The following is a 23,648-nucleotide window of genomic DNA, read 5'->3' as shown; positions in this document are numbered from 1 at the left end:
TTGATGAATAATATTATTAGCCAAAGACAGTCAATACCATCATCAAAGTTTTGCTTGTGATCATTTGTTATTTATCAGCAATGCTCAATATTTACATGGCCCACAGTATGTGTTATTGTTCTGTAAGCATGCCGGTATTGTTTACAAAAACATTGGAGTCTATCACAGCACAACCGTGAACTTGGATATGATAAGTGTACAGCTGAGTGCTCTGTACAGGTTGAGACGAGTTTTGCTTTGAAAACAAGTGCATTCATATCGGCATCAGCAATGCTACTTCGCACTTCTTTTTGTGAAACTGATCGCATACCAACACACCTCTCATTTTGCAAACATGCTTTATGGACTGACCCTTGTTGCAGGGGTGTAATCACTGGTTGCGACCCATGATGGAGAAAGGGTTTGAAGACCCTCTAATGAGTACCAAAAGGAGTATTTGCTCAGTTATCTGTTCCTCACAAGTTAAAATCTAATCAGCAAGGATGTTGTTCTGCAAAAGTTGAGATAAGTCTTGTGGGAGGCATGGACTGTGATTTAGTTTTCTGTAAATCACCTTTAAAATCCTGAAAGATCTGCTTTGTGTGTAAGAATTTTTAAATAAATGAAGCTTCCTTGACCTAGATAAATGAAACCGCCCCCTCTCCTTCCATTTCACCAGAGGAGCCGGAGCAGCTGATTGGAACCAATCCAGTTATTGTCTCACACATTTAAAGTTTCAACCCGAAGGTCCAGTCATTTCTGTATCATATGAAAGATGCAGGATATATAGGGACGTTCCAGTTGTCAGAATAATAATGTTTTTATACACGTTTTATTGCTGAAACACGTGGATTTGAGCTTGGTCATGTAACACTTATGAGTCGTGCATATGAAGATACGAGGATATGAGCTTAAAGAACAGATATGTACAAGCACATATTTCAGTCTTACATGAGGGTCTAGGCGTGTGCTGGGCTGACCCTCCCTGTAACATTGGTGAAATTCTGACTCTGATCCCTGTAGCTTTTGGTATGTGCTGTTGGGTTTGGCCTGCACATCATTTTAGGGACTGGGATTAAAACAAATAGATGTGTTATTCATTTAGAAAATGATATTGATGATCCCCACATTAAACGATTCAATGGTTTTATTGTTAATGCAAGATCACAGAGAGTTATTGCATTATTAAAGACAAGGATTGAACCCAAGGAGAAACAAGCTGAATGACCTCCTCCTTCAAAATGCTTCCCTGGAGGAGCTCATCTGTAAAATTTGTTTTATGTCCTGCTTGTTTCACTACTGTATCTGGGCTGCCGTCTGAAATCAAGATATTTATTGGTTGGATATATTACAGTAGTAGTGCTTGTGCTACTGTTTTGGTTATGACATTGCGGATTACTTTTAACCCAGCATTGGGTCAAAAAGAGTTAAATGAACCCAGAAAATGTTCATGTTTGACCCAACAATGGGTTGGAACAACCTAACATAAATGACAACCCAACGGACTGGGCTAGTCCCTACCCAACATTCTTTTGAATGCACAATTTACTATTTTTCAAAATATCTTTTTTTCTATAGATTTGTTGAGACACCACTGTATGCAAATATGCACTGTAAAAAGTGAAAGTTGGATCTTATAAAAATTACTTCAATTGGTAACACTTAAAAAATAGCAGGTTTTTTTACTTAAATTTCCTCACTTTAAAGGCGGGGTGCGTGATTTTTGAAAAACACTTTGGAAAAGGGAGTCGGGCCGACTACCAAACACACTTGTAGCAAATAAGCAGTAAGGGGCGTGTCTACTAAACAACATTGTTGCCTGGGTTGTGTATGTGTGGGGCAGGTCTATCAAAAGAAGGTCCAGATTCTGTTGGGGTAGAGGCGTGTTTGTTTAGGTGATTTCAAATGTCAACATTGGCTTTCAGAGATCATGCATCTTTAACAGAAAAACTAAAGGTGAAAAACGTTTCTTTCTTTCTTTCTTTCTTTCTTTTTTATTCTTTACTAGGGTTGCCACGGTGACAGAATTTTCCCACCGGTTAATCGGCGCGTCACAAACCCGGTGATCCCAGTTTCACAGGGTGGGAGGGGCTTATAAATGCGCATGCAGACGTGCACATTTTACTTTCACTTTTGAATTACGCAACTGTTTAAATGCAGTTCTTGCGTACACTGTAGAGATCGACCGATACTCATTTTTTCAAACCGATGCCGATAACAAATATTTGGAGGCTTATGTGCCCGATAACCGATATGCTGAACCGATTTTTATTTACTGTTATACTTCTGATTTTGACATAATTACTACAACACTACTGAACTGAACAAACCCTTATAATAATAATAATCATCATAATCCCTCTTTGCATACAAAGTCATAAATAGAGGGGTCTGAAAGAGTGAAGAATAATATTAATTTAATGAATAATGTAGAAACTATATTCCCAATACATGGACTATTCCAAACACCCCTATCATTTCGTCAGAAATGGACTGATCCAAAGTTCGCGCTGCGGTTTTCAGGTAACAGAGCGGGAGAGAGAGAAAAGTATAGCGGAGTTGGCTGCTTGTTATACATAGTTTATAGAGTAAAACAGGTGGATTAAGTGCCTTTTTTGGGATATAATATCGTTGTTTTGACCAGCAACCTGAGCCTTCAGCAATCCAACCAGTAGTTAGCAAAGAGATTTTACAAATAATATCACTGACTGGAATACTACATTCAGGAAAGTAACAAACAAAAAGGCTTATATTTCATCAAATTTCTTAACTGGTAACGTTATTTGATTTCAGAATAATTAATATTTAGTTGTTTTAGCTTATGAAATGGCTGTAGACAGCGCTATTTATCTGTGCATTTACTCGCGCATTAACTGTATTAAACTGTGACCGCTTGCGGAGGTAATAAATAATTAATTAATATCCACAGACATTTATTTAGATATTTTAGCAAAATAATGTTTATCTGGTAAATGTTAATAGGGTAAATCTTGTTAAAAGTGGTAGATGTGCTTTAGCCTCCGGTAAGTGATCAGCAATATGAACGTGATTTTATGATGCTAATGATAAGCATAAATAACAGAAAAACGAATTTAATTTAGCGTTTTTAATTCCACAAAGCATTAATTCATGGCTGTTTTATTCATGCAAAGCTACGTCGTTATTGGGACCGGATTTTATGGATCAGCCAGCGTGACTCTGTGACATTGCTTTTAATATATCAACTTATTTAACATAACATACATTAATGCACAAATAAGCTGTGCTATAAATGCCTCATATGCAAAGTAAGTATACTCAAAGTCCTTTTAATAAAGTCGCGTCACTCCGCCGTCATATTTGCTGTGCACGCTGCTGCTGCTGTGAGCTCCTCTCCTCAGATGCGTCCAGCGCGCAATTCTCTTGTTTATCGGTCAATCCGATATTACAAAACAGATATCCGATCATCGGAAAATGCTCAAATATCGGGGAAAATATCGGAAAACAGATATATCGGTCGATCTCTAGTACACTGCGTTAAATCGCGTATGAATTTGCGTGCAATGCGAATGCAACAGCTGGTATAATTAAGTGCTTGAGTCAATGTGCGCAGGTAATTTTCACAGAACCCGCCAGTCCCAAGCAGAGCAACCAGCTACTTCTCCATAAAGCGCTGCTTGAATGATGGGTTTATTATTTTTCTTGATGAAAAACACAACAACAAAATGATCTCGCTTATATTAAACATCATATATGTATATTATAAAAAAAAACGAGTAAGCACGCGGTTTCTGTCATCATCTGGTCAGTCAGCTCGTCTCGCAAACTCTGACAGAAATAAATGAAACCTGACACCTGCTGCTCTGTGACGTGACGCGCGTTCAGCTCCGCTGAATTCAGGCAGCAGACACATTCAGTTGTAAGTGTTTGCTCTCTCCATCAAAACTAAATGATTTAATTACACGAAAATATCAAAACGACGGTGAAAGACGGTGTCGCGGTGGGCAAGTGATCTAACCAGGGAGAGGCTGAAGCACCGGTTATCACCGTTTCACCGACTATAGCGGCAAGCCAATTCTTTATGCCATTCCAGCATCTTTGGCTGTGAAAAACATTTAAAAATGACTTCAATTAGCCTATATATGTTACCAATTGAGGTAATTTTTTAATTTGTCCAACTTTCACTTTTTACATTGTGGAGTTGCTATTCAAACTCAAATCTTTTCCACGCTGTAAAAAATATGCAGCATTTTTGCCAATCAACATATATTTTTATGTTACTTTAACTTAAAAAGTTAAGTTAAAAAATTTCAACTTAATTTTTATAAGTTATGTCAACTTATCACAAGCCCAAACTTAAAATAATAGGTTGAATTGACTTGTTTTAAAGGCCCCGTTCTTTCTGTGTTTTTTTGAAGCTTTGATTGTGTTTACAGTGTGCAATATAACATGTGTTCATGTTTCACGTGTAAAAAAATGCGGTATTTTTCACACAATTAACTTATCTGTATACCGCTGTTTTCACTGTCCTAAAAACGGTCTGATGTCTTCCTTGTTCTATGAAGTCCCTCCTCCTTCAGAAATACGTATCAAGTTCTGATTGTGTAGTTTGTTTAGTGTGTTGTGATTCGATAGCAGCTTAGCTTGCCGTTAGCTTAGCTGGTGACTGACATATTCCTGTGGGCGGAGTTTAGTCAGAAAACTGTTCTAGTGATGTCATTAAAGCAGGAAGTAGAGGGCTGTAGTCCAAACCGGCCGTTCGCTGTAGGCTTTGAAAGACTAATTCTGTTAAAGAAAATATATCACCTGCCAGTGAACTTTGAGCTTTATCATTTTATAAATATTATTTATGATATAATAGCAACAATACACACTAACTACTAGGGTTTAAAAATAGGATCAGGAAGAACGTGACCTTTAACTTTAAAGTGTAGACCTTATAAAAATATTACAAACACTTGTAATACAGGATCCGAAATGACAGTCACTTTTCCACCCAACAGCATAGTCTGATGAAGGTCAAAGGCAACAAAGCACAGAAATGAGCCAAATGGACCCAACAATGAAACCGCACACACGGATCTCAGCTTGCTGTCTGGTTCAGCAGGTGCCTCTATCTGAATAAGAGGGACTCTATAGCAACCATTGTTGAGATGTTAAAACCTTGTGGTTTGCTTGCCCCACTGCACCCTTTTACAATCAGAGAGGAGTACGCGGGGCTCCGGTGATGCAGACTGGAACCTAGCGGGGGCACGCAGTGTCCGTTCAGAGTCACTGGTTTGTCAGGGTACCCGCGGGGTCTTAAAAAGTCTTAAAAAGTCTAAAATTCAGAAAGTTAAATTTAAGGCCATAAAAAGTCTTAAAAACGGCCAGATTTTCATCCTAGGTCTTACATTTAATCAACCCAAGTCTTAAATTTCTTACCTCCGTTTATTCCCGAAAAGCGTTGTCCGCAAAAAATAAAATAGTAATTTAAAATGCTGTAGAACTAATCAGTGACGGAGGAAGAAAGTGTTTGATGGGCGGGCCTCTGAAAAGAAAAGTTCTGCACTTCACGTGTCACTGAATCACATTTCAAACCAGTTTTTAATAATTATTTTTCAAAGAGGATACAAATGTAGGCTATTATAATCCACGCAATTCATGCCATAAACTATATTTCAGGTGGTGGGATCTGACTGTATACTGTAGGTTTGGTGAGAAACAAACCTTAAATGCAGTTTTTTCTGAGATCATTGTGTCGCGTTGGTCTTAAATTTCACTCATAATGGTCTTAAAAAGGTCTTAAAAAGTCTTAAATTTGACTTGGTGAAACCTGCAGCAACCCTGGTTTGTGTGATTCATAAGAGGAACCAAGCTGAGTTTCTCTCTTCTGCAGGCCGGAGGAGGAATTTCGGAAGAAAACGGAGACTTCCAATTTATTTATTTATGCAAGAAATGAATAAACCTGCTTCTTTATGTTTTTTTTTTGTCACCCTGGACTGGTCTCATAGCTAAAGCTAAAAAGCTTTACAGTGCATCTTCTCAGATGCTCATCTGCACTTTTCATTGCGATGAGTGAATCCAGATGTTAAAAACACCACACTCCTCTTAAAACTCTCCAACTTGGGACAAAAGAAAACGAGAACTGGGCTGATGAGACTTTTCTGCTCCACTTCTCAGTGGCCACGTCATAGCGTAAGCTTCAATAAAATATGCTTGTTGTTCATCTAGGTTAACATAGAGTATAGGAAGGACATCAATGTAAAGTTGTCTGCCATGTTAAATGATAAGCTTATAGATTTATGAAAGGCTTTGATGGTGTTTTTCTGTGTTAACAGCTATGTAAGTTTAAGCCTTTTAGCAGTGGGGGTGCGGCTTCTTGTTGCTGGAATTCTCATCTGGTCCAGTTCTCCACTTTGGCAGGCAACCAACGAATTGGGCTCAAGGGTTTGGATTAGACCCCGGATGGAGGTTAATCAGATCTGATCACGATGGAATGAGCGATTATATTATCTCCAGCTTGTATACGCATTGATAAAGTGCTGTAATATAATATATTCTGTTTGGGATCTTTGGTCACAGATTTATCTCAGCCAGTTGTGTTCAGCACATTATCAAGGCTTAGGTCCATTTGTCGGAGGTAACCGAGTACAATAGTCTTTCTGTGGTCATTATGTGTTTTTATACACTCCCTCTCTAGTTCTCACATATTCCACCCGTCATACTTCCCAACCAGCTGGACCAGTCATTCAAACTGTTTAAACAAATCTATGTGTACAGTACAGTTTTCAAAATGTGTATAGGCACACTTAAAATTTGAATGCATTAGACAGCTTTAAAAACATTTATTAAACCAAACATGTTTAAATGTTTAAAAAAAACTATAAAATAATATTTTTTAATTTGCAAAGAAATGATAGACTTCACTTTTTTGAGCCTTTAAAATCAGGGTTGCCAAGTCTGTAGTTTTTCTCGAATAGGACTACTTTTTTTAGGATTTTTTGTGTGTTGAAGGTCCATCTTAAGGCATGATGATTTTATTTAAGAAAACAGACTGCTTATGATGATGATGACTACTTTACATTATAAATGCATAACAGTAACTGAAAATGTGTATTTTAGGTATTGGAGTGTTTTTAAAAGGGAAATATCATAAAAATCTGACTTTTTCCCTGTTTAAGTGCTATAATTAGGTCCCTAGTGCTTGTATCAACCTAGAAAATGTGAAAAAAACTTAGTTTTGGTAAACCATTCCATGCAAGCATGTGAAAAATAGGTAATTGAAATTTGGCTCTCCTTTTGATGTCAAAAGGGGAAAATACCTCTCCATAATCTGCACTATCCAACCACAGCACTGCCATTTAGTGCAGAGATCAGCTCATTTGCATTTAAAAGGACACACCCACAAACAGCACAATTTTGCTCACACCTACAAAGTGGCAATTTTAACATGTTATAAAAAATTATGTATATGGTATTTTGAGTCAGAACTTTACATATGTCCTTTGGGGACACCAAAGATTTATTTGACATCTTAAAAAAGTAAAATGTGAAAGGCATGATGTCAAGTCCCAGTTTTGGCTTGACATGAAAATCCAACATTGGAATGACGTAAAAATCCAAAGTTGATCCGACGTCAAGATCCAACTTTGATCGGACATAAAATACGATTTTGATCCGACGTCAATATCCGACGTTGAACCAACATTGATTCGATGTCAAGATCCAACGATGATCCGACGTCAAGATCCAACATTGATCCAACGTCAAAATCCAACATTGATCCAACGTTGATCTGACATCAAGATCCAACGTTGATCTGACATCAAGATCCAACGTTGATCTGACATCAAGATCCAACGTTGATCCAACGTCAAAATCCGACCTCAAGATCCAACGTTGATCCGACGTCAAGATCCAACGTTGATCCAACGTCAAGATCCAACATTGATCCGATGTCAAAACCCAAGATTGATCCGACGTTGATCTGACATCAAGATCCGACGTTGATCCAACATCAAAATCCGACCTCAAAATCCAACGATGATCCAATGTCAAGATCCAACGTTGATCCAACGTCAAAATCCAACGTTGATCCGACGTCAGGATCCAACATTGATCCGGCGTCAAAATCCAACATGGATCAGACGTCAAAATCCAACATGATCTGATGTCAAGATCCAATGTTGATCCAATGTCAAAATCCAACATTGTTCTGACGTCAAAATCCAACGTTGATTCGATGTCAAGAGCCAACGTCAAAATCCGACCTCAAGATCCAACGTTGATCCTATGTCAAGATCCAACGTTGATCCGACGTCAAAATCCAACGTGGATCAGACGTCAAAATCCAACATTAATTCAACGTCAAGATCCAACGTTGATCTGACATCAAAATCCAACTTGATCTGATGTCAAGATCCAATGTTGATCCAACGTTAAAATCCAACATTAATCTGACGTCAAAATCCAACATTGATCCGACGTCAATATCTGACGTCAAAATCCAACATTTATCCGACATCAAAATCCAACGTAGATCCAACATTGATCCAATGTCAAAATCCAACGTTGATCCGACGTCAAGATCCAACGTTGATCCGGCGTCAAAATCCAACGTGGATCAGACGTCAAAATCCAACATTAATTCGACGTCAAGATCCAACGTTGATCCGACATCAAAATCCAACTTGATCTGATGTCAAGATCCAACGTTGATCCGGCGTCAAAATCCAACGTGGATCAGACGTCAAAATCCAACATTAATTCGACGTCAAGATCCAACGTTGATCCGACATCAAAATCCAACGTTGATCCGACGTCAAGATCCAACGTTGATCCGGCGTCAAAATCCAACGTGGATCAGACGTCAAAATCCAACAAAATCCAACTTGATCTGATGTCAAGATCCAACATTGAAATCCAACATTAATCTGACATCAAAATCCAACATTGATCCGACATCAATTTCTGACGTCAAAATCCAACATTAATCTGACGTCAAAATCCAACATTGATCCGATATCAATATCTTACGTCAAAATCCAACATTGATCCAACATCAAAATCCAATGTATATCCAACGTCAAAATCCAACGTTGATCCGACATCAAATTGCAACGTTGATCTGACATAAAGACCCAATATTGGGCAGACGTCAAACTTTAAACTGTAATGGGCAAGTCCATTACAGTGCTTTACTATTACCAGTATTATTTACCTTCTCTCAGGTGACCATCTGCAGTGTAATGCCTTCCTCCCAACATGGATGTGAAGGGATAATCCTGGTTTACAGATTAGACAAGACAAACAAACTTGGGTAGGAAAGTATTTTCTGTCTAAAGCTTTAGTTAGTTATGCGAGAGAATGTCAGAACACTAGGGCTTTAACTTGGGCTTTTTATCTTTACTATTGAATTAACCTTGATTTGAGTTGTTTTCTTTGAAGTTTTTGTTTATGTGCGACCCAGATTTTCCCCTGCAGAACAATATCAGGTTTGATAAATGACGGTCTTGTAACTTGTGGAGACTTTTTGTTTATGGAGGCTTCAGTGGACCTTGAAGCTTAACTCCTTTTGCTCTGTGGAGATAAAACGGTGGATGTGGGATCTTGCGGTTTAATGACTCAAACTGGGTTTCGCTCAAGAACGGGGATGATTGCCTACGTAGATTGCCTCTCCACCGAACCAGCTGCGAAATGTTGGAATAGGACCTACTATGAGGATGAAGATGAACTTCTTCCTCTTTATACTCGAAAGTTAAGCAACCTCAAGCCCAAAACAGAAGGCAGTCTACGCCGCAGGCTCCTCACCGCTAAAATCCACCAACAGCAGGATGCCATATGGGCTTCCAAAACTTGGACAGGACCGCCAGAACGAAAGGGCGTCCCAGTACGGCCCAATTATACAGTTAGTCCTCCCCTCCAAGAAAAGAAAGGTAGCAGTGCATTGCATATATAGTTTTCTTTTGTACTGTATATCGGGGGGGATTTGTAAAGATTAACTTAAAGGTTGGCAACTGAGTGAAAGGGATTATTTCTCATGCTTTATTTTTTCTGTTGGCATAACAAAGAATAGCTGGTGGTATTAACAGGAGTTAAAACGTAATGGTTAGACCTTTGAAAGTGGTGATGGGCTTTGCCTTTGACACGTTTTTTTTTTATCAAATGATGGCAAGTGTTTAAACAGAGATGATTAAAGTACTCAACATGTTGCCTAGTTGAATAGGTGTTGTTTGAAGTCTGGCAGGAGGCAGGTCATGACAAGACTGTTACTGGGGCAATGCCCTTTCCAAAAAAAAGTACAGCTTTCAACCTACTGTAAAGAGTTCATATTAGGACCTCAGAGGTACATATGGTACCAAATGTATACATATTTATACCTAATGGTACATATTAGGACCCTGCGACAGCACATATTTTTGCCATTTTTCTGACAGTGTGGGATGCAGTTTGACTGTACATGGTGGACTTTTTCCCTTACTTTAATTAAATAACATTTATAATATATGAGATCATAAACAAATAAAATTTTCCAAAAGCCAGTCTCACCAGCGGTCAAGTTTGCTCAGATTAAACCCTGTACAGCAAATGTTACTAAAGGCTTATCTAAAATCAAATATGATGAACATATTGCCTGCATATACAGTAAATGCTTTTCCATCACTGATCTTATTATCATCATGTCTTCATCCAGACTTAGTTTACAGCAACGTTTGGAGAGATGAAGAGTTTGTAATGTTTATTACGTTTTAAGTTGTTGGCAGACGAGATCATGGAGGATTTTTTTGGGGCTGTGTTAAAATTTCAAGCTCACTTACATCAGATGTGCAGACAGATGTCTCTCAAAAACCATATGTGACCTAAAATTGTTCCAGTATCAGTCTTTATAATAATGAAGATGTTTTGCATCTGTATTGTAATCTTGAACGCAGTATATTTTAGATGATGTGTGAGTCAGTTGCTCTTTATAAGTGTAAGCACGCACATTTATTTTTTGATGGTATACAGTCCATACGGTGTGGTAAACACTGCTAATGCCCTGTAATTAATGTAATTACTTTCAAATAGGCTTTGAGATCACACAGCTGCTCAGGGAATCTCTGTACATTAACTCATAAACACACACACACACACACACACACACACACAAACACCTTCTCCTCTGTCAGTGTAACTATGTCTGACCTGCACTTTATTATGTTATTATGTTTATATAATATTCAAATCCCCACAAGATCCCTTCTTCTTTAAAGGGATAGCTCACCTAAAAATGAAAATTCTGTCATCATTTACTGACCCTCAAGTTTCTTTGTTTTGCTAAACAAAAAGGAAAATATTTACAAACAAGCAGGAAACAAAAGCGTCGTTGACTTCCGGAATACCAAAAAATACAATTTAAGTCAATGCTGCTCAAAAATGGTTTGGTAACAAACATTGCTAAATATCTTCCTTTATGTATAGCAGAAGGTTAAGCAGTAAATGATGACAGAATTTTCATTTTTAGGTGAGCTATCCCTGTAAGTTCAGTTCATAAAAGGGGACATATCATGAAAATCTGATTTTTTTCCATGTTTAAGCCTTAATCTGGACTATCCAACCACGGCACTGCACTGTAAAAAATACTTTGCTGCCTTAAAAATTTTTGTTAAATCAACTCAGATTTACAAGTCAGTCATGTCAACAGAGATGAGTTGGCACAACTTATAAAATATAGTTGAGAAAAGTCAACTTAATTTTATAAGTTATAACTAGGGATGCTCCGATCGATCGGCCGCCGATCGTAATCGGCCGATAACGGCATTAAATGACGCGATCGGCACTCGCTAAATTTGCCAATCTCATGAGCCGATCTTTCTGTTTACTTTTGTCATCATAGCGTTCCTGATGCGGCTGCAATTAGAGACCATTTTAGACAGTGCGAGCATTTTGTAACCCGTTGCTCATGTGTGACATGCAGATTTTACAGAGCCTTTACAGAGATATGCGTATTTTCTATGAGGACGCGCTCCGGTCCCCAGCGCGATGCGTCTTCACATCCCTATAAAACAGCGTATACAACACATATCTATCGCGGACAATTGTATCCTCATGCCGAAAGTTAATTACTTGCATTCGTTTGAAAGTTTTGCATTCGTTTCCATTTTCCTCACAGCTGCTCTTGTTTGCGGACACCCGCCGCACGCATACACAGCAGCCGGTCATCAGTGCATGTGAGGAGAACGATCTCTCCCACGTCTTAAAGCTACAGTATCCTAATTCATCTCTCAATAAAATTACTCTTTGCTCATCAGTGAAGAACTGTTGTACTTCATACGAATGTGTGTATATTTAATTCATACAGTAAAGACTGTGAAGTGTTTTATTTGAATTACTTTTAACAGACATAGGGTCCTATTTTAACGATCTAAGCGCATTGTCTAAAGCGCACAACGCAACGTCTAAATGGGCGTGTCCGAAACCACTTTTGCTAATTTAACGACGGGAAAAATGGTTTTTGCGCCGAGCGCATGGTCGAAAAGGGTAGGTCCTATTGTAATGGGAGTATTTTGGGCGTAACGTGCAGTAAACCAATGAGAGTCACAGCTCTCATCCCCTTTAAAAGCCAGATGCTCAGTTTGTAAACTGAAAAACTAAGCGGAGGAAGAAGATCCCCAGTTTAAGATTAATGTTAAATAATTGTGTTGTTTTTCCACTTGTATTGAAATTGTTATTTTTTTATTAAAACCTTTAAAACCCGTTTTCTTTTAGTCATGGAAGTAAAAAGCAGGCTTGTAATTGCTTTAAATGTATGGCTATCCAATATCATCAAAAAATTATTTACAAGTATGTAAGATAAGGTTTGTACTCTAAAAATACTTTATTTGTAACAAACAGGAGATAAATAATTTACAAACGGCTCTCCTCACGTTTCAGCACTTTGGACAGCGGTTTTTTTTAGCAAAGAGTTTTTTTAAGCGTTACTTAAAAATGTTTCTCATCTCACCATATCCACAGGTACAGAGTCATCATATACAATAAATCCGTGAGGTAGCATAAAAAAAAACATTTAAAAACAGACGCATTTGTTCAAAGCAAAGCATTTATTTACTTACCAGGCTGCAGGTGAAGCAGCTCTTTGCGCCTTCTAACGTCTCATAATTAGTCCTCATTTATGTCCAAGAGACTCAATAATAATCTTTTACATTCAATCCTTTAATCTTTCATATTTAAAAGCATTTTTGTGCTGCTGCGCATTCATGTACCTTGTGATAAGCAAACCCGCGTTGTCCTCCCGTGTATAGGCGCATTTTACTAATGCGCTCTTTAAATAACATAAAACACATTGCGCCATTGACTTTAGACTTTAGAGCAGGTTTTTGTTGGTCAATGGCGTAGTCTATTTTAGTTGCCTCAAAATAGCAACACGCCAACAATGCGCCTGAACACACCTCGTTTTTAGACCAGAACGCCCATGGGCGCAAAAGGGGGCGCAAATGCATTTGCTATTTAAACAACGCGGCGCTAAACGTGAAAATTAGGGTGGAAACTAGCGAAAGACACTTGCGTCGCGCATTGCGCTGCATTGCGCCGGGTGTAAGATAGAGCCCTTAAACCTTTTTAAAGGCATATTACATTTCTCTTTGCAAGAAGAAATATTTGTTGTGCTTTTTTATTTGATTCTCTATTAAAACAATAATATACCTAATTTATAGTTAGTTTCATTTCTACAAATGGTGTAAACTCTGCTAGATTATAGATAAAAGATTTCCATTCCACTGCCATTCTGTGATCGACACTGGTCGGCACTGATCATGATCTTGGTGATTGGTAATCGGTGATCGGCCCCAAAAATGCTGATCGGAGCATCTCTAGTTATAACAACTCACCTGTAGTCATACCAACTCATCTCTAGTCAATATAAATAATAGTAAGTTGAGATGACTTGTAAATCCGAGTTGATTCAACAAAAATGTTTAAGGCAGCAAAGTATTTTTACAGTGTGCCATTTAGTGCAGAGATCGGCTCATTTGCATTGTAAAGGACACACCCAAATATTTATTTGACATCTTAAAGGGATAGTTCACCTTAAAATGAAAATTCTTTCATCATTTACTCATCCTTATGTTGTTCTAAACCTGTATGAATTTCTTTTTTCTGATGAACACAAAAGAAGATACAGGTATTGAAAAATGATGGTAAACACACAGCAGACAGTGGCCATTGACTTCCATAGTAGGAAAAAATATTTTGTAAGTATTGTGATAAATGATGAATTGTTAAATGATGGTAAGCACACAGTTGACGGTACCCATTAAATTCCATCATATTTTTTATTCCTACTACAGTATGGAAGTCAATGGTCACTATCTGCTGTGGGTTTACCATAATTTCTCAAAATATCTTCTTTTGTGTTCATCAGAAAGAAATTCATACAGGTTTAGCACAACATAAGGATGAGTAAATAATGACAGAGTTACTAAATAGTGCCACAAGATGGGGCCATTTTTTCACATTGCAATTCCACTAAAATATATTTAATTTCGTTTGAAATGACTGGGTCCAATTTGTTATAGGGACAATTAGATATCTGATGGATAAATAAATCTGCAAAATCTGGAAAATGGTAAGATAAATGTAAAAATATGAAATTTACATGAAAGCATCAGGTAAATTCATCCAAAAGTTAAATCATTTCAGGCTTTGCTTATTCTTATGGTTTCAAACCTGACTTTCTGATATATGAAACAAAAGTGGAGATATTAGGGCAGCGGCTCTCAAACTTTTCCATGTTTCCCCCCACCCAAACTTATAATTTTAATTAAACAAAACCACGTACCCCAGTTTAAAAAACACTGTTAGGGACAGGCAACCTCAGTTTTCATTTATGTTTAGAGATTTGTTTTGTTGAAAGTCAAAGAAAGTGTCATATTTCTCACAACATGTCCTAACCAGACACAACGCAGTAAGATTTCAGTGGAAAGCAATTTGCACACTGAATATGAAAAAGGGGCGTGGCTTTGATTTGTGTGATGCCATGTTGTATGAGACATTTTTCATTTACAATTTCTGCTTCTTTTGATGATAAATATTTATGATGTGTTGAACTTACATTAAATGAGATCTTATTGTGGTTGGAGCTGTTTAGGACAAAACCCGATTTTAATTATGTGTAAGGGAACAGTTATGTTTGGGTGAACTAATTGAATTCATGTTTGTCATCATAATGATGGCTAGTCTCTGATTGATGGCTTAAATTATGATGGATTAGTTGAGCCAGAGAGCCGAAGTGAATTTCCCATAACAGGAATTCTTAAATGTGAGACATCAGAGATGCCGGTCAGTGGGTTGCTTGTCTGGGATCGAGTCCAAAAATGCTTGTCTCTTACTTCTTTACACGCTACAACCCCTAATTAAAATTTTATTAAGCGGCAGCTCAACAAAATGTATCAATAAGGCAACATATGAATATTAAACTTTAATTTTTGCATGCATACCATTTAAATAATTTCCTAAACTGGCAAATACTAAATCTACATACCAATTAAGTTTTAAATATGGCAAGTATTTGTAATATTTATAAATCTCCATTACAATGCAGACCAATGCATTAGATAAGCTATAAATGTGTAATCCCACATATCCGTTTTATGCCAGAAAGTAAAAATACCATCCCAAATCCCAATATGCTCACAGTGGTCTCTGCTGATGTGCTGTAGGGGATCACATTACTGATTGTGTTCAACTGGCCCAGTTTTCTGACACAGATATTGGCACACTTTAGAGAGGATGCCAGGTCAGACGTATTACAAATCAATACGCCACATATGTCTGAGAGTCGAGTATTGCATTGCTCCTGTATTATTTATCAGTGCTGGGACTCCTGAGAGATGGGACTTTGACATTTGAATGTTCCTCTTCACTATATAGTGAGTGCCATTCTGTGTTCATTGTTATACTTGTATGGTGTGTGCACAGTGCAGCTGGTTTACTGTGTTTGCTGACTCAGGTGCTTTTCTGGCCCAGTGGCTTACTAGAGGTGAACCAGTGGCTAAGCTGACCTTATTGCAGCTCACATAAACAGATTAGATGATGTCACACAAACAGACTTGGTTGGCTTAGTGCAGTAGATGACATACTGTATGAACACAAAAATCTAAAACTCTGACTCAGTTGGTTCACTGAACAGCACATTTGGAAATCAGTGGACCCTCTTCACATGCCCCACTCTCGCTTTGAGACACAAGATTTAGAGCTGGTTTAATCCAGACAGGCCCTAAATGAGTTTTACAACCAAATTCACACACAGCTACCCTAGTAACCAGGTCGTTTATGAGTGAGACCGCTGGCTTTTGTTGTATGTAATAACTTGAGAAAAAGATCTAGCCTCCTGCAGGGTCTCTTTGGATCCTTTTGTGGCTCTGTGTTTATTTTGGAGCCTCTTTCATTGCCATGTGATCTCTGGTGCAATAGTAGTGATTGTACTGCTGTGTGTACTTCGTAATTATAATGAATTATCAGCAGCAATATTGTGTGTATGTAATATACAGTAGTGTGTGCACAATATTTTTTATTTTGTGCTGGTATTATTTACATGTCTATAAATGAAGTCATCCACTTTTTATTAAAGTAAATAAAGGTTGTGCCAATGCTCAATAAATGACGACTAAAACGATGAATTACCTGCTACGATCTATCTATCTATCTATCTATCTATCTATCTATCTATCTATCTATCTATCTATCTATCTATCTATCTATCTATCTATCTATATCTACATTTTTTTTGGGATCTCTCTAATCAACCATGTTTTTGCACACTATAAAGGGGACTTTTTTAGTGGGATGACTGCTTTGATTAAAGGTGACAGAACAACGTAACCTTTTCAGCTACTATTAACTATTCATGAATATTAGAGTGATTGCAGTGAATATTTATTTGCATATGTAAAAGCTTTGTAATCAGAGAAGATCATTGAGATACACTTGTGTTTAAACAGATTGCATTTTATTGCTAACCTTTCGGACTTTAAACTCTTTACTGAAGATCTTGCTTGGGATTTGCAAAATGTACATACAAGCAAACCATTTTTGCATCATGTTTATAAAAAACAGATTTTCAAACCAAAACGATTTTCAATCATGAAAATTGTTTTTTTTTTTTCAATTTTGAATGCTTTATTTAAAATTTATGTTAGGTTATGATTTGAAGCCAGGTCCTCGTAAACGCTTTTATTACAGTTTTTCTCACTCACTTGGAGCACTTCTCAGATCAGAAATTATTTGTTTTGGACAAATTGCAAATGCTTTTGTACAATCATGCAGATGATTATGTGCAATTGTCTGCTGTTTCCTACATTTTTTAATTGCTTATGTAATTTTCATCAAAATACATCATACTGTTAGTGTTGAATAGTCTAAAACCCCAAAACATTTAGGAATTATATCATCGTACAAGGCATGTCATGCAAAATTGTTGACCTTTGTGTCATAACCTATAATCACTTTTTCCATTTTTTTAGTCTTTTGTAAATGTGAAGTGTATTGATAAATTGCTGTCAAGTGAATCTTGAAATTTTGAGTTACATTTCTTACAGTTTTCATTTTGTAATTTTTATTTGTACTGTAAAATATGATTTTTTTTTCCAAAATCACAAAGTGTGAATTTGTCCAGTTTACATTAGAAAATACTGACACATAATTGTGTACACTTGGTATATTGACAAAACATTGTGACTGTTGTTCATGAACAATAACACAAGGTCTTGTCATTTTGATGGCATTGACACGTACACTAACGTAAATATTTACTTTTGAGAGATGAAGAAATTACAGGCTTTTCCAGGAAATCAATGATGTTGTGCAGTTTGTATGAATTGTACACGCATTATTTTGGAAATTTTAAGAATGATTTGAGAAATGCGACTGAGAAAAACTGTAATTTATTTATTAATAGTAGGGCTGTCAAAAGATTAATTGCGATTAATCGCATTCAAAATATTTTTTTTGCATAATTTATAAATAATTATAAATAAAATAATATAAATAAAATAATTAAAAAATATAAATAACAATAATTTATTATTTAATAATATATATATACACACACACACACACACACACACACACACACACACACACATTAATGTTTGTATTTAAAGAAACATTTACATGTATAAATAAATATATATATTATATTATGAAGATAAATGTATGTGTGCAAACACAAACTTTTATTTTGAACATGATTAATCACGATTAATTTGTTGACAGCCCTTATTAATAGCAGTCATTGCACAAAAAAGCCACCTTCATAGTGTGCAAAAACACGGCTGATTAGAGAGAAATCAAAAAAATGTGTCCCCTATCAACAGGAGAGGAAGAAGGGGGTACTTCAGTGAGTCACGTGAGGTCTGCCCACACCTGCATGACAACACTCAGCTTTGGTCCTACTGTCCACACAATGAAATAGATAGATAGATAGATAGACAGACAGATTTTTTTTGCACCAAGTGAGCCAGGTGCAGGACAACCACAACCCTGTACATTTGAAACATATGTACTTCTATATAAATACAGAGCAAAGCCTGACTATGAACCCATTCTTTATTATAGTTTAAGTGCTTTCTTCCTTTTCCCTTCCTGTCTTTGGAAGTGCACTAGTTTTCTGTCTGGTGTTTTCACACAGCTCCACACAATAGCTGAGAGAGTCCACAGACGGCTGGAGATTGGCTCGGAGTGCTCTGTATGTCTCATTATGGCCCTACTAAATACCATTGCATCAGCACGAATTCAGCACTGAAATTCCAACTGGACTGTGATTTGTATATCACTGCACTAAATTAGGTCATTAAGAGATGTTTTCCTCTATAGGTATCCAGCATGCCATATGTTCTTATGTATGGTACTATACGTAAAAAAAAACATAACATTATGCTATTTATGAGTTGTTAAGCTGTTGTTCATCTCCTCAGGCTAATGTTTAATGAGGATTTTGGTGGGCCTTCCAGCTGTTTTACGTGGAGTGGGTTGTCTTCTGCAGTTAATGTCGTGTCTTGTTTGGGACATGGGGAGGTATAACTGGATTGGTAGTGCTGGAAACCACTAAACACAACAGGATCATCCAGGCAGAAGCTGTTTAGGCATCTTTGGGCTCTTGTTAAGAGTTTCTTTTAGCCGGACCATGAGCCAACAAGATATGCAAGTAAAATTAGTAGCTATTAAAAACATTTATTCAAATATCCCAAAGATATTGGATAAAACTAATTGAGCATTCCTATTACTATGAATAGGAGATAATGCAAGACTCAATATGGCCGTGCTGGTGACGCTGAAAGGCCGAAGTACCGTCCGCGAACAGTGTGCAAGACATTGTACGCGAAGGTTGCGCATACGCCTACAGGAGAATGTAGTATGTAGCTCAGGAGATGCATTGCATTTTTTTGCAGTGCGCTCGTGTTGAAAGTCTGTGTACACATACGAGTCAAATAACCTATACTTTGCAAGGCTGTGCGTTCGACCGTGCATGTAGGTTCCCGTATAGGTAAAAGAAAACAGACTATACTCCAGGCTTTAAGGCCAAAGTATGGTTAATTTTTTACGCAAGGGCCCAGGTACAGTGGGCGTGATGCAATTTTTGTAATTACAAGAGTGTGGGCATACTTTAAGGCGACAGTGATCGTACATTTGCGTACAAGTAAAAAAACAGACTATACTCCAGGCTTTAAGGCCGATGTATGGCCCATTTTTTACGTGTACGTAAGGGTCTGCGTACAGTGTGCGTGATGCAGTTTTCATCATCAGAAGAGTGTGCGCATAATTTAACGCAACCGTGCACGTACGTTCACATACACGTAAAAAAACAGACTATACTCCAGGCCTAAAGGCCGATGTGTGGTCCATTTTTTACGTGTACGCAAGGGTCCGTGTACAGTGTGCGTGATGCAATTTTTCGTCATCAGAAAAATGCGCGCATAGTTTAACACGACTGTGCACGTATGTTCACGTACACGTAAAAAACAGACTATACTCCAGGCTCTAAGGCCGAAGTATGGTCAATTTTTTATGTGTACCCAAGGGTCCGCATACAGCGCGCGTGACGCATTTTTTGTCATTAGAAGAGTGCGCGCATACTTTAATGCAACTGTGCACGTACGTTTGCGTACACGTAAAAAACTGACTATACTCCAGGCTTTAAGACCGAAGTATGGTTAATTTTTTACGCAAGGGCCAGCGTACAGTGGGTGTGACCAATTTTCGTCAGTAGAAGAGTGTGCACATACTTTAACGCGTCTGTGCACGTACGTTCGCGTACACGTAAAAAACAGACTATACTCCAGGCTTTAAGGCCGAAGTATGGTTAATTTCTTATGCAAGGGCCCGCGTACAGTGTGCGTGATGCAATTTTCGTCATCAGAAGAGTGTGCGCATACTTTAACGTAACTGTGCACGCACGTTCGCGTACATGTAAAAAAACGGACTTTACTCCAGGCTTTAATGCCGATGTATGATCCATTTTTTATGTGTACGCAAGGGTCCGCGTACCCTGTACAGTGTGCGTGATGCAATTTTCGCCATCAGAAAAATGCGTGCATACTTTAACGTTACCGTGCACGCACGTTCGCGTACACGTAAAAAAACAGACTATACTCCAGGCTCTAAGGCCGAAGTATGGTCCATTTTTTTACGTTTTTTATGCACTCTTCTGATGACAAAAATGCGAACAGCGTGCGTGACACATTTTTCGTCATCAGAAGATTGCATAAAAAACTTAAAAAACTGACTATATTCCAGGCTTTAGGTGTTGAGATTGTTGTAGTTGAATGTAAAAAAAATTGCATTGCATCTGCATAAAAGACATGTGCTGTAATACTGCATGGCCATCTGTGCATCATCTGTGTGTGCTATGGTGTTACATCCCTTATTGGTGCACAGGGTTTGGTAAACGTCAGGTCCTTTTCTTATACGACCTAAATGAAAGATCTGGAAAGTACCTAACATGTCTTCCATCCCCTGTGCCCATAAGGATGCTAACATTGTCACAGTCATACTGTACATTGATGCAGCTGCGAGCATTCAAATGCAGGAGCTTTTCGCAACTTCTCCCCGGCGTCACGTGAGAAAATGCTGAGTGGTCATTTGAAAAAACCAAAACGTGCACTTGCTTGGACCGCAATGAAAAACTACAGCAGCGAGCCCCCAAATGCAAGCTGGGTGGGTAACCACCTTAATCCATCCTGAAAGCCTCAGGATCCTTTTGAAACTCGTCCTGGACCCCTCCTAAATAAAAAGAAAGACAGGGTGGGGGGGACGGGAGCTGCAGTGATTTAGAAACACAATGGGCTTATTGTCAGTGATTCATAGTGTTTGGCGTGGGTCCAAGATGAGTACACCTCTTCAGCAGTAATAAAACTAGGTGAGAGAGCCTTACTTCACTACCCAATGCGACACACTAAAGGTAACCAGAATAGCTGGAGAGACGCAAGGAGGGGAGGAAGAGGAAAATCAAACAGCCACTGAATATCCTCAGGGGTGGGTAAATGTGTGTGAGAGAGAGACATAGACAAAAAGAAAGTGAGAGAGAGAGAGAGTATGTGTGTGTGTGTGTTGCATGCTGTGCCAGTCAGCGTAAAATGAGTCAAGAGAGAGTGTCGTACGGGTAGCGGCAGTGTCTTTCCTTTCTATCTCTCGCTCTGATGGAGAGCTAATTCAATCTTATGCGAGCATCTCTCTGAGGATTATTCATCTGTCATAATGGTGTTCATCGGGACCACTCTTAAATCTGTCATTAAGTACTTCAAACGAAAGGGTAAGACCCTGTCACCTCTTGCACCGTAGCGTTTTGGCTTTATCTTATCACTCGTGTAACTCAAGGTCAAGTATCGCTCAAGTAGTTTGGGGTGTGGGATTTATCATCAATGCTGCTGTCAGCTGCATGCGTCTGTTTTAGTGCAGCATGGTAGGTTAGTTTCTTTTTTGGTATCTTTATAGTGACTTTATATAGGGGATGCAATGCTCTGGCTTCCTATTTTGTGCATCTTCAGTGTACACCAAACGATGCAGGTTGCTGCATAGTTGCCACTTTTATCTTGACTGAATACATGCATACAAATCATGAGATCATGGTTATTTTATTTTAGATGACTGTAAAAGCACAAATCGATATTGATGTTAGTTTTGCACAAAACTTTGCATAACATCTATTTTCTTTTGGACAATTTTGACTTTTTTCACAATTTGACCTCAGTTCCCTTCATTCATGTATTTTGATCCCATGACCTACTGCCTCCCGCACGACCCTCTGTTCTGGAGGAACCTTTGATTGTGAATAATCTATGATCGCTGACATGCTATAGCACTGCATTGGTAAAGCTGACCCGCTTAAGCTTACCCGAAGGCCCAGACATAATTGATCGTTTAATCTGGGTTGTCTAGGCACCAGCCAGAGTCGAACACGTCTCCTGTGTCCTTAGACGCAGTGGTGCAGAAGTGTTTGATTGGCCGGCGGCCCCTCATGCAGTGTTTTATCTGTTTTTTATAACACAAAAGAGACGACATCAAAACTTAAGTGCTAAACTAAAGTTGTGAATTTTTCTTATCAGAATTGAATTTATACAGTGCTTAACAAATTTATTAGACCACCTCAGTACTAGTTATTACCAAAACCATGCTTTATGTAATGTTAATCCAGCAGTATGTCAGCTTTTAAGTATAATTATTGTTATTCATGAATTTTCTAATGTACTGTTTTACAAGAAAGGCAGAAATAAAGTTAAGCACTCTTTTATTCCTCTTAAAGGGATAGTTCACCCAAAAATTAAAAATCATCATTGTATACACAAAAGAAGATATTTTTGATAAATGATGGTACAGTAAGTGCACAGTTGAAGGTGCCCATTGACTTCCATAGTATTTGTTTTTTTTCTACTATAGAAGTCATAAGGTACAGTCGACTGAAATCATCAAAATATCTTCTGTGTTCAACAGAATAAAGAAATTCATACAGGTTTAGAACAACATGAGGGTGAGTAAATGATGACCAAATTTACATTTTGGGGTGAACTATCCCTTTAATAGAACAGGAAACATTTTATTTTTACCATTTTGGAATCCATTCAGCTGATCTCCGGGTCTGGCGGTACCACTTTTAGCATAGCTTAGCATAATCCATTGAATCTGATTAGACCATTAGCATCGCGCTAAAAATAACCAGAGAGTTTCAATATTTTTTCTATTTAAAACTTGACTCTTCTGTAGTTACATCATGTACTGACGGAAAATTAAAAGTTGTGATTTTCTAGGAGATATGGCTAGGAACTATACTCTCATTCTGGCGTAATAATCAAGGACTTTGCTGCTGTAACATGGCTGCAGCAGGAGGAGTGATATTACGCACTGCCCGAAAATAGTCCCTTTGGTTACTTTCAATAGCAGGAGACTATTTTCAGGTGCTGCGTAATATCACTACGCCTGCGGCAGCCATGTTACAGCGGCAAAGTCCTTGATTATTACGCCAGAATGAGAGTATAGTTCATAGCCATATCGCCTAGAAAATCGCAACTTTAAATTTTCCGTTGGTCTTAGTAGACAATGTAACTACAGAAGAGTCAAGTTTTAAATAGGAAAAATATATATTGTTATTTTTGAGCGCAATGCTAATGGTCTAATCAGATTCAATGGATTATGCTAAGCTATGCTAAAAGTGGTACCGCCAGACCCGGAGATCGGCTGAA

General features: G+C 37.9%; 1 protein-coding gene and 1 long non-coding RNA gene across 13 annotated transcripts in view; one reads left to right on the top strand and one right to left on the bottom strand.

Moving 5' to 3' along the window:
• The window catches only part of LOC135777994 (uncharacterized), a 72,845-nt gene that overhangs the window by 21,473 nt on the left and 27,724 nt on the right, over nucleotides 1-23,648 (bottom strand). The window contains exon 4 of one of the 5 annotated variants that reach the window (XR_010544386.2): nucleotides 22,307-22,443. The exons of 3 other annotated variants lie outside the window; for them this stretch is intronic. This is a non-coding gene — a long non-coding RNA (uncharacterized lncRNA). Of the gene's footprint in view, nucleotides 1-21,761; nucleotides 22,444-23,648 lie in introns of those variants that run through there. One more of the 5 variants, XR_010544385.2, reaches the window with a different exon arrangement.
• Nucleotides 1-23,648, top strand: part of nhsl1a (NHS-like 1a) — a 68,190-nt gene that overhangs the window by 21,997 nt on the left and 22,545 nt on the right. The window contains exon 1 of one of the 8 annotated variants that reach the window (XM_073812365.1): nucleotides 21,527-21,724. The exons of the other annotated variants lie outside the window; for them this stretch is intronic. Within the exon in view, the coding sequence (XP_073668466.1) occupies nucleotides 21,670-21,724 (55 nt within the window). The 5' untranslated portion in view covers nucleotides 21,527-21,669. Of the gene's footprint in view, nucleotides 1-21,526; nucleotides 21,725-23,648 lie in introns of those variants that run through there. 8 annotated transcript variants of the gene reach the window in all.

Source organism: Paramisgurnus dabryanus, chromosome 17, assembly GCF_030506205.2.
Source record: "Paramisgurnus dabryanus chromosome 17, PD_genome_1.1, whole genome shotgun sequence".
Taxonomy (NCBI): domain Eukaryota; kingdom Metazoa; phylum Chordata; class Actinopteri; order Cypriniformes; family Cobitidae; genus Paramisgurnus; species Paramisgurnus dabryanus.
Note: the sequence above shows the minus strand (reverse complement) of the source record. Positions and strands in the feature narration are given on the sequence as shown.